Consider the following 14,896-nt stretch of genomic DNA (forward strand, 5'->3'; position numbering starts at 1 on the left):
TTTTGAAAATTATGTGTATAAATAAAGCAGCATTTGAAAGAGGATACGTTTTAGAACATTTCTATCATATTACTGTATTCCAGAAGGTAAATAAATTCATGAAATGGAATAATGTCACGGTAATGGTGGCATCGATATTGAGGGCAAAATTTTAGAAACTGTCCTTCTCCTGTTTGTCTCTACTTCATGTCTTCTGATATTTCTTCTTGTCATATTCCATTTTTTTTTACCTTTAATTATCAAAATGGCAGTATTGTAACAGAATGACATGTAGATTTAAAAGCCCATTCATTTTTTTACCTTCCTAGATCTGTTGTTTTTACTTTTTCATGGCTTCCTCTAATTTTATCTATATGTGTATACATTTTTCACCTACTGAATTATAAAAAGGTAGTCTAGCATACTAGGAAGAGCATGGATTTAGGAGCTAGGTTACACAGGTTCATATCCCTGCTCCACCACTTATTAGCTGTGTGACCTTGTACAAGTTACTTAACCTCTCTGTGCCTCAGTTTCTTCATCATAGAATGGAGATAATAATAGAACCTAACTCCGAGTTTTGTAAGGGTTAAAGTATTTAAGCACACATTAAGCACACATGATGTGCTTAGCATGGTCCCTGGCACATAGTTAGTGCTCTGTATTAGCATTTTTAAAAAAATTTAATTATCTTACTAGTAGAGTTAACACTGAGCACAGCTATGTGCCTGGAATGAAACTATTTGCTAGAGATACAGAGCTGAATAAAACTTGTCTGTCCTTAAAGACAGTAAAATCTGAGGAGAGCTGCAAATAATCATGATAAATATGCATAGGGATAAAGTCTGGTGGGCACACAGAGGTTGAAACCATTCTTGACCAGGGTTTCAAAGGATGAGTAGTGGTTTGATGAATGGAGAAAGGAGAGAGGGCTTTTGAGCAGAAGCAGTAACGTATCTAAGGAAAAGCATGTGTGCTTAAGGGTGCCTGGAAGGGAGAAGGAATAGCAAGAAGTGCACCCTGATTTGAGTGTAATTTGGAGGCGCTAATTTTAAGAGGTGTAGCTTGGAGTAGTGCAGATGAGTAATAAATAGGGTGGAAAGAAAGAGTTTGCATTCAGTGAAATGCTTAAGTCAGAATCAACATGACAGGGTGAAAGACTGAGGGAGGGTAGGGGTAAGATAGTGTGAAAAGGTAAGTGTCAGAAGCAGTATAATCTAGTGGTTATTTCTATATGCCCTTTATTCATTATATGTTAATTATTTTCTTGTATGTTATTGATACTAATTTTTTTGTTATTTTAAGTACAATTTATTGAAATATAATTAACATGTAATGAAATCACCTCTGATGAATTTCGTACAGAACATTTCCATTGCACCTGAAATTTCCCTTGTCTCCTTCTGTGGTCAGCTCCCCCAACTCCCACCCCCAGCAAACAGTAAACACAGTCCTCGGAAACCACTGTTCCGATTTCTGTCCCTATAGTTTTGCCTTTTTCAGAATGTCAAATAAATGGAATTATAGGCATACCTCAGAAATATTTTGGGTTTGGTTCCAGACCACTGCAATAAAGCAAACATCACAGTAAAGCAAGTCACATGATCTTTTTGCTTTTCAAACGTATATAAAAGTTGTGTTTACACCATACTGTAGTCTCTTAAATGTGCAATAGCATTATGTCTAAAAAATATATTCATACCTTAATTTTATTTTATTTAAAAAAATATTTACTTGGCTGTGCTGGGTCTTAGTTGCAGCAGGTGGGATCTTCACTGGGGCATGCGGGATCTTTAGTTGCGGCACGTGGGATCTTTAGATGGGGGTGTGCGGGATCTAGTTCCCTGACCAGGGATCGAACCCGGTCCCCCTGCATTGGGAGCATGGAGTCTTAACCACTGGACCACCAGGGAAGTCCCCATACCTTCATTTTAAATAATGCTTTATTATTAAAAAATGCTAAGCATCATCTGAGCCTTCAGTGAGTCACAGTCTTTTGGGGGGTGGAGGCTCTTACCTTAGTGTTGAGGGCTGCTGACCGATGAGGGTGGTGGTTACTGAAGAGGGGTGGCTGTGGCCGTTTCTTAAAATAAGAGAACACTGAAGTTTGCTGCATCGACTGACTCTTCCTTTCATGAACAGTTTCTCTGCAGCCTGCAGTACTATTTGATAGCATTTTACCCACAGTAGAACTTTCAAAATTGGAGTCAGTTCTGTCAAATCCTGCTTCTTTGTCAACTAAGTTTATGTAATAGTCTAAATCCTTTTTTGTCATTTCAGTAATCAATTAAGTTTGCTGTCTTATGTGGGCGCTGTTCATGCTGCCCTAATTAATTACAGTAGTGACATTAAAGACCACTTATCACACATCACCACAACAAATATAATAATGAAAATGTTTGAAGTATTGTGAGGATCACCAAAATGTGACACAGAGACAGGAAGTGAGCAAATGCTGCAGGAAAAATGCTGCCAATAGACTTGCTCCATGCAGGGTTGCCACAAACCTTCAATTTATAAAAAACTCAGTATTTGGAAAGTGCTGTAAAGTGAAGTGCAATAGAATGAGGTATGCCTGTATATGTTACTTTGTTTCTTTTTTCACTTAGCATGATTCGTTCAGTATTCATACATGTTGTGATTATTATTTTTTTAACATCTTTATTGGGGTATAATTGCTTTACAATGGTATGTTAGTTTCTGCTTTACAACAAAGTGAATCAGTTATACATATACATATATCCCCATATCTCTTCCCTCTTACATCTCCCTCCCTCCCACCCTCTCTATCCCACCCTTCTAGCTGGTCACAAAGCACCGAGCTGATTTCCCTGTGCTATGTGACTGCTTCCCACTAGCTATCTATTTTACATTTTGTTGTGATTATTAATAGTTTGTTACTTTTTATTGTATGGAATTATTTCACTGTATGGATGGATCACAGTTTGTCTATACATTTAGCAAGTTGATGGAAAGTTGTGTTGTTTCCAGTTTGGGGCTATGAAGAATAAAGCTGCTGTAAACATTCGTGCACAGGCCTTTGTGTGAATTATGTTTGCATTCTCTTGGGTGAATACCTAGGAATGGTATTGCTAGGTCATATGGCCAGCATCTGCTCAGCCTTTTAAAAATTGCCAAAGTGTTTTCCAAAACAGCTATACTATTTTGCATTTCCACCAGCAGTTCATTTGCTTCACATCTTGACCAAAGCTCGGTACTCCCAGTTTAATTTTAGCTGTTGTGCTAGGAATGAGTAGTATCTCATTGTGGTTTTAATTTGTTTTCTCTGTTGGCTAATGATGTTGAGCATATTTTCTGTGATTGTTTAATATCCATGTATCTTTGATAAAGTTTTATCACCTTCCCCTCTTTTTTGGTGACCTTAAGTTAGGAAACTGTTTCTTAGGTAGCCACATACAGCTATTTCTTAGGACACAGAAGAAAAGAAATTGATAAATTGGACTTCATCAAAATTAATTCCTTTGGCTCCCCCAAAGATACTGTTAAGATGAAAAGATAAGCCAGGGATTGGGAGAAAACATTTCCAAAACACATATCTCCTAAAGGGTTTATACCAGAATATCTAAAGGACTCCTACAACTCAACAGCAGGGAATCTATTTTAACTTGGGAAAATTTGTGTGTCTCTTTATCATTATTTTTCATTGCCTTTTAAAATTTTGATATATTAGAAACTTGGAATTTGGGGGAGAGGGGAATGAGTGGGTAATTTCTCCTGTGGTTTCAAAACTTAAAATTTACGTTTCCAGGATTGAGGAACAGGTCTGATAAAGTATATATTTTTTCTTTTTCTTTTAGACCTTTTTTTTTTTTTTTAAATTCTGGAAAGGATTTGTTCAGCTCTTCGCTCTGTCTGCAGTTTACTGTGGTGGACACTTACAAGCTCCACAAAGCCAGGGATTCTGTTTGCTATTATTTTACAGCTTTACTTTTTGTTGTTTTTGCGGTGCGCGGGCCTCTCACTGCTGTGGCCTCTCCCGCTGTGGAACACAGGCTCCGGACGCGCAGGCTCAGCGGCCATGGTTCACGGGCCCAGCCGCTCTGCGGCATGTGGGATCCTCCCGGACCGGGGCACGAACCCGTGTCCCCTGCATCGGCAGGCGGACTCTCAACCACTGTGCCACCAGGGAAGCCCAGCTTTACATATTTTACATTAGTTTCTGTACTTACTACATTGTCTGACTCAGTAAATACTTACTGAGTGTATTTGTTAAATATGAAGTATGCATTTATTTTTTTCCATATTGTTCTCAGTTCCAGCAGCATTTATTTTTAAAATTTCCCTTCCCTCTTTGATGGTGCTCTTATCATGTTTGTTTCTTAATTAATTATGAGTTTCACATGTCCCATAACAAATTACCAGAAACGTGGTTGGTTAAAACAACACGCATTTATCATCTTACGATTCTGGAGATAAGTTGGGCATGGGTTTTACTGGGCTAAAATCAAGGTGTTGACAGGGCTGCATCCTTTTCTGGAGGCTCTAGGGGAGTCTTCTTCCTTGCCCTTTCCAGCTTTTAGAGGCCACCACATTCCTTGACTTGTGGCCCCCTTCTTCCATCTTTAAGGCCAGCAATGCAATGGCATCTCTCTCTGACCCTTCTTCTATCTTGATCTCTCTCTCTATCCAGCGATGGGAAAGATCCTCAGCTTTTAAGGATAATCCAGGTTAATCTCATCATCTCAAGGTGTTTAATCTTAATCACACCTGCAAAGTCCATTTGCCATGGAAGGTAATTTACTCTCTGGTTCTGGGATCATGACTTGAACATCTTTGAGAGACCATTATTCTGCCTACTACATGCAACATTGTTTATTAGTTGATGTTTTACATCCCTAATGTGTATTTCTGTTTTATTCTAGTACTACTGTTTTCAACTTTAGTGTTACTTTATGTATAATTTTTTACTTTATAACATGTCCTATTATTTAATATGGCTATAATATTCTAATGTCCCAAAGAATGTTTCTCTCTGTAATTGAATTTAGCATGTTGATTTTAGTTTCTTAAAGATCCCCCCCAACCCCTGTGAGAAAGTTTTATAGGTATTTTAATTGGATTTTAAGGGGGAAAAGTTCCTGGCACTGATCCCCATTTTGCTGGCATCCATCTAGCCTGGCCTCATCTTTCACTTAGTAATTTTTATCTCTTACTCAGTGTTCGTCACTCACTGGTACCATTCAGGTAGAAAATATGCTTTTAGTGGTGTGTGGAATGTGCTGTCATATAACTTTTGATGAAAGGGCTATTTGTACTGCTGGGGAAGAATTTTTCTCAATGAAGAGGTGAAAGAAGATGAAACTGTACTGGCAGATGAGAAAGTTTTTTTGAAAAAGTTAAACCACATGTAGCATCAAATGCTCTTTTGTGTAACATTAGTAAACTTGTTCATGGGCTTGTGAATTCAAGAAATCTGTCTTCCAGCAGAGTTAGCTAGTGCCTGCTCTGGACTTCTCCAAATTTAAGAGATTTGGAAATTGAGCTCTTCCAATACCGTTTATAGAGGTAGGGACTTCCCTTAACAGCTTGAAGGAAAATTTTTTAGAGAGAAAAATATTTTTTTACCATGAAGTCAGTATTGAACTTTTAACCTGTCAAATGCTGATTATTGGATCAAGCTCCCATTATGGTAAAAGTGAAAAATCTGAACATGCATTTAATGGAAAAGGCTTTTTATAGTATAGTTCTTCACAGAGATAGAAAGAAAGGCATTTTTTTCTTTTAAAGGTTGATAGAGTTTTTAGGTGGTTTTAAAGTGTTGGTCTGATATTTCTTAATTAGAATGAAATGACAGGTTGTCCTACTTTATTTATGTACAATCAAAATTAAGAGAGCTAATGAGAGAGTTCCTCTGTATCTATGTTGATGTGTATCTATAATTTATTAACCTTTGTTACTCTTGAAAGGATTTGAAATGTCTTGGGATAAAATCAAGAGGTAGTAAAACCCCAGCCAGATTCATGCAAGTATAAAAAGCCTCACACCAAGTAATAGCGAAACGTGGATAGAGAGTGCTCTTTGCACATTCTTGATAGAATTAGCCTGAGCGATGCTACTGAGATTGTTCAGTTAACCCTCCAATCACACTTCCTTTCGCAGGTAGAATATAAAGTGTAGCCAGCACAACATGAGCTACAAGGTCTCACATAGCCTTCCTTCCCTGATTATCTGACCTCATCTCCTACCACGATGGCCCTCATTCGCCATCACTTCTGTCTCTCAACCCCTGTATGTGCTCTTCCCCCTGGACGTTCACGTTGGTGCTTCTGATGTTGGTTCACGTCCCAGTATCAATGCTGCCTGTCCAGAGGTTGACCTGGACCACTGTAGTAAAATTGCCCTCTCCTCCTCCAGCCACTCCCAGATTTTATTTTCTTCATAGCATCTATCATGATAGGAAATGAACATTTTCCGTTGTTTACCTGTTTGTCTCCTCCAAATAGAATGTAAGGCCCATGAAGCGGGGACTTGGTATTTTCACCATTAGGTCCCCCGTTCCTAGAACAGTCATAGTGCTTGGTTGGTGCTTAATAGATATTTGTCAAGTGAATGCATGCACGGCAGAGGTGATTGGTGGGTGAGCATTTGGGGGAATAGTTGTTGCCTGGTTAACTTGAAAGTCCAAGTTCAGTTGGATATCGTTTTGTGATCAGTTAGTAATGACCTCGGTGTGTAAAGGAAAAGGGAAATTCACAAAACGTGCCCCTTATGTGCCATTCCTAGATAAGATATACTAAGACCACTTGGCTAGAATTTAGCAGGATACCTTCGTGCCTTAGTTCCCTCAGCCTAGGAAATAACAGTAAGTGTCTACTGCTGAGGGACGTTCTGAGGATTAAAAGTGATGGTGCATGTGGTGTGTTAGCACGGAGCCTGGGACGTGGTAATTGCTCAAGAAATGTTAACTATCAACGGTGTCATTAGTAGTCTGGTTGCAACTTATCTAGCTACTGGTTGTTCAGAAAAAAAGATACTTCAAGTGTATATGAAAGCTGAACTTCTGACTGCAGGACAGTATTAGCCTGTTCTCTGACGACTCTTTTATTTTAGCCTAGTTGGCAAAATTGTGTTTGAGGTGTGTGTTAGTTTCCTAGGGCTTCCTTAACACGTCACCACAAACTGGGTAGCTGTCTTAGCCATACTCTAAACCTGCACTTTCCAGTGTGCTTGCCAAAAGCCACAGGTGAATATTTAAGTGAATTAAAATCAAAATTCAGTTCCTCAGTCACAGTTAGCTGTGTTTCCAGTACGCAGTAACTACATGTGGCTAGTGACTACCATGTTGGACAGCCCAGTGTGTAAACATTTCCATCCTTGTAGAAAGTTCTGTTGGAGAGCACTGCTCGAAACAATTAGGAAACTTCAGAATAGCTCTTTTATTTGCTTTAGGTGGCTTTGTATAGGTTTGTTTCTTCAATATATGTTGAGTTATAAATTTGGAGTAGTTCATAATAGCTGAATAAAATATTTTTATGGGTTCCTTTTAAAAGTTCTGCAGCAGAATGACTCATTAATGTTATTTATGAATTGTTTATTCACCAACTCCTTTCTTCATTGTCAAGATCATATGGAGTCAGTAATAGAACATACCGCATGTCTTTTTTTTTCCTGTATGGTTATAACTAAGTGCCTGAAGGACACAAGATACTGTTCTATTTATTTTATTTGAATTATATGCCAGAGACTAAGCTCTTGTGTATTCAGGGCTACAATTTATAGTGTTAATTAAGAACAGCTTTCCTTTTCTTCCCAGAATGAATTCAATATATTCCTCATTACTGTATGTGAATCTTGAGTTTGTTCTCACTCAGGACTGCTTTTTCTTCTCTCCCTGCCTTCCACCCTGTTCTTTTTGCCTCCCAGCCTCTCCCTCTTCCACTTAATTCCCCCTCCCCTGACTCTTCTCTCTCTTTCTTCAGTCTCCTCTTCTTTCTTTTTTTTCTCCCACTGCTTCCTCCAGCATCCTCCTTACTAGAAATGGAAGTGACACAACATTTTCTTTAAAGCATTTAATGAACTTCCCCCCTGCTTTTTGTAATCAAGTGCTTTTTTCTCTTTTTCTTAAAGTTTGGTAGAGCCTTCCTTTTGAAGTCCTGGATTCCCCCCATACCACCCAGCGATTACTGATCAGGAGTAGGCAATATCTATTTTTCTGCCTTAAAAGTGAATGTGATAATCAAGTACTTTTTCAAAGTCAGAGGATATATTTTCAGCTTGATGCATTTCAGAATTGATGCATTCACGTCAATTCTGTGTGACCATTAGGGTAAAAGAAAATCTTCATCTCTTCAACACCCACACCCATGCACACACTTTAAGTTTTGTTTATTATTTATTTATTTATTTATTTTTGCGGTATGCGGGCCTCTCACTGCTGTGGCCTCTCCCGTTGCGGAGCACAGGCTCCAGACGTGCAGGCTCAGTGGCCATGGCTCACGGGCCCAGCTGCTCCGCGGCGTGTGGGATCCTCCCAGACCGGGGAACGAACCCGTGTCCCCTGCATTGGCAGGCGGACTCTCAACCACTGCGCCACCAGGGAAGCCCTAAAGTTCTATTTTGACATAATTTCACACTCACAGAAAAGTGGTGAAAATAAAGAATTAACATATACCATTTACCCAGATTCCCCGAATGGTAATTTTACCAAATTTACTTATTGTTTTTATATATAGACATTTTTCCTGATCCTTTTGAGAGCAAGATGTAAACCTGATGCCTCTTTACTTCTAAATGTCCTTATATTTAAAAAACAAGGCTATTCTCATATCACTGTAGTCTAATTATAAAAATCAGGAATTTAACATTGTTAAAATACTATCAGTTAGCGTGCAGACCTTATTCAGATCTTGTTAATTGTTCCAATGTCCCTTGTAGGAAGAGAAAAATCCCAGATCTAGACCCAAAGTTACATTCAGTTGTCAGGTCTCTTAAGTCTCCTTTAACTGGAACATTTCCTCAGTTTTTTCTTGAGTTTCATGACCTTGACATTAAAACATTTGACCACCCTCAACCTTTTTTTGGGGGGGATGGTGGCAGTAATAACAGCCCTTCTGAGATATAATTCAAACACCACACTATTCTCCCATTTAAGTTGTGTAATTCAGTGGTTTTTAGTATATTCACAGAGTTATGCGACCATCACCACAGTCAATTTTATAATATTTTCATCACTCCAAAAAGAAACCCAGTACTCCTTAGCAGTCCCTCTCATTTCTTTCACCACCCGTCCATAGGTAATCACTAATCTACTTTGCCTCTGAAAATTTCCCTATTATGGTCATTTCATATGCATGGAATCAGACGATATGTTGATTGGTTTTTTCCTCTGGCCTTTAGCATAATGTTTTAACATTATTAATACTTCATTTCCCTTTATGGTTCAATGACACTTTGTTGTATGGACATGCACCACCTTTTGTTTATCTATTCATCAGTAGATGGGACTTAGGTTGTTTCTGCCTTTTGCATATTATGAATAATGCTGTGACTATTTGTGTACCAGTTTTGTCTGGGCATACGTTTGCATTTCTCTTGGGTATCCAGCTAGGATTGGAATTGCTGGATGATATGGTTTAATGGTTTGAGGATCTGCCAGCCTGGTTTCCAAAGGAGCAGCCCCATTTTATTGCATTCCCACTAGTGATGTGTGATGTGGGTTCCAATTTCTCTATATCCTTGCCCACATTTGTTACTGTCTGTCCTTTTGATTATAGCCATCCTAGTGGCTATGAAGTTGTATCTTATTATGGTAAAATATACACAACATAAAGTTTACTATCTTAATCAATTTTAAGTGTATAGTTCAGTGGCGTTAAATACATTCACTCTGCTGTGGAACCATCACCAGCATCCATCTCCAGAACATTTTCATCTTTCCAAACTGAAAACCTATGCATGTTAAACAGTAACTGCCCACTTCCTCCATTGTGGTTTTGATTTGCATTTATTGGTTGGTTAATGATGTTGAACATATTTTCATGTGCTTATTGGCCATTTGTATATCTTTCTTGGAGAAGTGTCTAGTCAGATCTTTTGCCCATTTTTAAATGGTTTATTTGTCTTTTTATTGAGTTCAAGTAGCGCTTTATATATTCTAGATTCAGGTCTCTTATCAGGTATATGATTTGCAAAAATTTTCTCCCATTTTCTATGTTGTCTTGTTATTTTCCTAGTAGTGTCCTTTGATGTACCAAGAGGTTTTAATTTTGATCAGTTTGCCTTTTCTATCACTCATTCTTTTGATGTAATAGTAAGAAACTATTGTCTAATACAAGATTCATCTAGATTTATGGCTTTGTTTTCTTCTAAGAATTTTACAGTTTTAGCTTACCCGCAACTTTTTAACCTTTTAACTCCTCCCTCCACATGTTATTCTGACTTTTCTCCAGGGAACCCGCTTCTTATTCAGTCCATGTGCTACGAGATTGGGTGCAATACTCCCTTTAAACTGTGATGTCGCCAACTGCATAGGAAAGCATTTTTGTTTTGGTTCCATTATTGAATTATTTTATATTGTACTTCTTTTATTCTGTCTTTTCCTCAACTGATATGTTGGTCATTCACTGGGAAATTTGATCAACTCTTCCTTCCTTATCCTACCTGTATTTCTAATATCGTGGGCAATCTGAGTGTCCATATGGAATGTCTCACCAACACTCTAACCGTATTTCCTTACTTCTCAACTCCAGTGGTTATCACCTTTATCAAACTCTTTCAGCAAATTGTTCTCATGACTAGATCTTGGACCTTGCTGTTCTTCAAAAATACTAAATACCTATATCTGTACTCGGTTATAACCTCCTATTCTCTTTTCTCCTTTATCTCTCTCCATCCTCGCTCCTCTTTCCCACCCTCCCTTTCCTTTCATTCCTTCCTTCCTTCAACCCCCAGCCACTTTATTTCTCCTTTCTGGTTCTGCTTCTTCTTTATCTATCTAACCTATACTTACAGTTTCATGTTATCCAGCATAGTTTCCTTTTTTCCATATCCTTCACATCTGTCCTGTAAATCTCTGTGCTATTTCCCCAGACTTTTGAACCTTCCTGGCACTTGTTAGATGTTTAACAAATGATGAGTGAATGAATAAATGATGGAATGAACAAACGTTGGGTCAGTCCATTTGACTGTTTCGTTCCTACATAAGATCTGCTGGGCCCTGAGGAAAATGACAGCTATACATGGAGTCATTGTTAAAAGTTCATGGTATCTAGTTTCAACTGGTATCTCAATACCGTAGCAATTTTTATGTGTTTCTAGTCTTCTCTTTTTTTTTTTTAACCAGGTATTAAACTTTTAACAGGTATTTTAAACATCCACTCTGTTCTTATTTAACAATATGCTTGCTCACTCATAGCAGATGAACTTGCTTCTTATTTCACTGAGAAAATTGAGGCCAACAGATGGGAATCTTGTTTAATATCCTCTTTGACTTCTACAAGAGTAATAGCATCTGTTTTCAGGCTCCCCTCCTAACCCCTTGTCTCAGAAGATGACTTGGCCCCTCTCCCATTCTGGCTTGTGTCTCTACTACCTGTGTTTTGGATCTTACCCTCTCTACTTCCTGAAGGACCTAGCTCCAACAATTTTTTCTTCTATCTTCAATTCCTTTTTATCTATGGCCTTTCTCTCCTCAGCATGTAAACTTTAAAAAAGAAAGGAAGGAAGGAAAGAAAGAATTAAATGTACTAACACATGGATACTCGATTTTTTTTTTTTTAGCTATCAGGAGTCCTCTTTCTCTTTTTTCTACCCAGCTTTCTGTAAGAGTTGTCTGTATGAGCTGTCACCATTTTCTTACTTATGATTCATTACTACCGAACTGGGTTCATTGACCCAGTTATACCCAGGTATACCCATTTTAGTCTTTATGTTACTTGTCATCTCTGAAGCATTTGACACTGCTGGCTACTTCTTCCTCTTTGAACTCTCTGTTATCCTGGGTTTGATCACATTCTATAAGGAAGCCATGTGGATTCTCTTAATAAAACCAGAACTTAATGGTTCCAGTGGTTCTAGGTGGACACATCCATCTCCAGTTAGGTAGGTTTGTTTAGGACTAAATATCTTACTTTCTCTGAGATTTATTTTGCCTTTGACAATTTCTCAATAATTATTGTTACTACTACCATCATGCTGGGCTGAGTGGTCACAGGCAGAGCTGGATTCAAGTGTGTTCTGTCAAGTCTTCCCTTATTTCCTGTAAGGTACTGAGGCCAAAAGAATATTTCAAAGAGATGTGACATTGCATTTTAAATAAAGTGTTTTTAAAAGGTTCTTCTTGTCTCAGTTGAGTTCATTGCAACATCATTGTATAATAATGAACGATTAGGAGTGACAAAAATGCTCATCAGTAGGGGAATTCATCGCTACTGAACTGTATGAATGCATTATGTTATATCCATATGTGAGAGAGTAGGCAGCTAGTAAAATGAATGAAGTAGACCCAGATGTATTGATGATGTATAGAAAAACAAATCAAGCTGAGGTCTTGTTATTTTATCTGTTATCTGTCTAATAATTTGTTATGGAAGAAAACGCTACAGAACAGAATTAGGTGTAAATGTTTAACACTTGGTATCTACTCATCAAACTGTTATGAGTGATTTCATCTGAGGAGTGGAAAGTGTTATGAGTTACTTTATTTCCTTTTTATATTTCTATTTTGTGATAAAACAATAATGATTTTGAGGATTTTAAATGTAGAAGAAATATCAACTTATGACCTTTTGTTACCTGTCTTGCTCTCCTTCCTCTAGCTTCTTGGGCTACAATCTTTGCTTTTTTCATTTTCCTTCCAAACTGTAGCCACTCTAACTGAATGCCCTTAGTGGGCTTCTCCTATCTGAATCCTTTTTATCCCTCAAGAGCCATCTCTGGTTCCCTGAGGAGCATTGCTGGATTACTCAGATGTGTTTTATTATCTTCTCTTTGTGTTCCCATGGTACCCTGGGAAATCTTCCTTAGTCACTTGTGTCTAGGGCAGGAGCTGTTATTTGATTTTGTATTCCACGGACCTGAGCGGGGTACCTGGCACATGGTAGAAATTCATTAAAAGGGGTTTCAGTGTTAAAATAATAAAGCATAAAATTTGGAGTAGATCTTCTTAATACCAGCATGTATCCTTTTGTGTAGGTTGTCATATTATGCTATTTTCCTTGAAGGTCTGTGTGAAGATACATGTTTTAATTAAACTGCAATTTATATCTCAGGATGTGTTGAGTTTATGTTGATAGGCTATCCTAATAGAACTCCAGGCAGTTTATTTAAATGTAATATGATTTCTTCAATTATAATTGGAGGACAGGAGAGTGATAATTTCATACTTCATTGTAACACAAAACAATATGGAGTATTTCTTATAATATCTCCAAATGCATTAAAGAAAACTTGCATTTGTGTGCTTCGAAATGTGTTATGATAAACAAATATTGCTGTTTCTTCTGCATGTAAATTGCTTGTCTAACAGTTTGTTTTCTTTTTAGGTTCAACAGATAGATCGTGTGGTAGAAGTTGTGGAGGAAACAATTAAAGGTAATTGTTGAAAGTCAGATAAGCACATGTATATATTATTTGAACTGTATTATAAAATACTACTTAGTTAATATTGTTAAGCATTTTTATGGAAGTTATTGTTGGACAAAAATCATAAAATTTTGTCCTTGACTGCTTTGTGCATTGGCCAATCCAATATAGGAGGCATATATTTGGTTGGCTTATAAATGTCAGGTATAGTCTTTTTAAAAAATCTTATTTTTATTTTAGCGTAAACTAGATTTAATTTGAACCTCAGATCAGGAAGACAGAATTTAATTTTAAAATAAGGAAACAGCTTTATTTTCAGTTTTATTGAGATATAATTGACATTATTTGCTTGTTTTTATATCACATAATTAGCTGTAGTTATCCCTTCTGAAAGTACTTTAAAAGTAGTATTCAGTTTTGATTCCTCTTCTATGTATAATTTTTATAGTTACAGAAAATAGAATTATGCTTTGATTGTTTTATTAGCCAGTGTTCTTTGAAACAGATTCTTATTGAAGCCACTGAGGAATAAACCATTCTTAATTCTGTGGATTAATTTGTAAATATAGTCTACTTTTCTTCTGTTAGATTAGTACAAATGAAAACTGATAATATGATATTAAAATATTAAGTGAATTGAGGTTCTCACTTAAAATTTTTACCATTTTTTTTAATAAATGGGAGTTTGTGTTTTAAAAAAAACAGTCTACTTCCATCAAATTGAGATTTTTAACCACATACTCTTCCTGCTGGCTTGTATTTACTACCTTCCACATGCCTTACATACTTTGCACATTTTGAGTCTTTAATTTATTAGGTGACCACAGAATATGAGAATTTTAGACTATACCTTAGTCTTCCTTGAAATCCTGAAATAAAATGAAATGTCACGATTAAAAATTTGTAGCAGTGATAACTTTGAATATTGTTTTTCAAACTATACCTCAACCCCATCTTGTAAGGTCTAGAAGTATCACTACTAGCATTTATTGTGCACTTACAGTGTGACAGGCACTATGCTAAGCATGGAGTAAGTCATTTAATTTTAGAACAGTACTGTGAAGTACAGTGGGTACCTCCTCTGTTTTCCTCAGTTTTTAGAAGAGGAAGTTGTGACATAGGGGCACACAGGTAGTAAGTGCATGGTTGGAATCTGAATCTAGGCAGTCTGATTCCGATGCCTGTTCTCTTAAATTTGACACTACGTTCATACTATACCACGATGGCTGTGCTCTCTCCCCGTTGAGAGTCACTGCCTTAACGGTTGTTCAGTTGAACTTCTTAAAGCAGTGCTTCAGGATGCTTGAGGGTATTGTCGCTTGAGTACCAGGCATATACTAGCCATTAAATACTTTTAAAAAACTGAATGACAATA

The 14,896-nt window shown here is 37.3% G+C and overlaps 1 protein-coding gene across 4 annotated transcripts in view; it reads left to right on the forward strand.

Moving 5' to 3' along the window:
• Window positions 1-14,896, forward strand: part of CDKAL1 (CDK5 regulatory subunit associated protein 1 like 1) — a 654,211-nt gene that overhangs the window by 171,830 nt on the left and 467,485 nt on the right. For all 4 annotated transcript variants that reach the window (XM_060023566.1, XM_060023563.1, XM_060023565.1 and 1 more), the window contains one exon: window positions 13,482-13,530. In XM_060023566.1, coding sequence (XP_059879549.1) covers window positions 13,482-13,530 — 49 coding nt within the window. The remainder of the gene's footprint in view (window positions 1-13,481; window positions 13,531-14,896) is intronic.

Source organism: Delphinus delphis, chromosome 10 (genome assembly GCF_949987515.2).
Source record: "Delphinus delphis chromosome 10, mDelDel1.2, whole genome shotgun sequence".
In the NCBI taxonomy this organism is placed as follows: domain Eukaryota; kingdom Metazoa; phylum Chordata; class Mammalia; order Artiodactyla; family Delphinidae; genus Delphinus; species Delphinus delphis.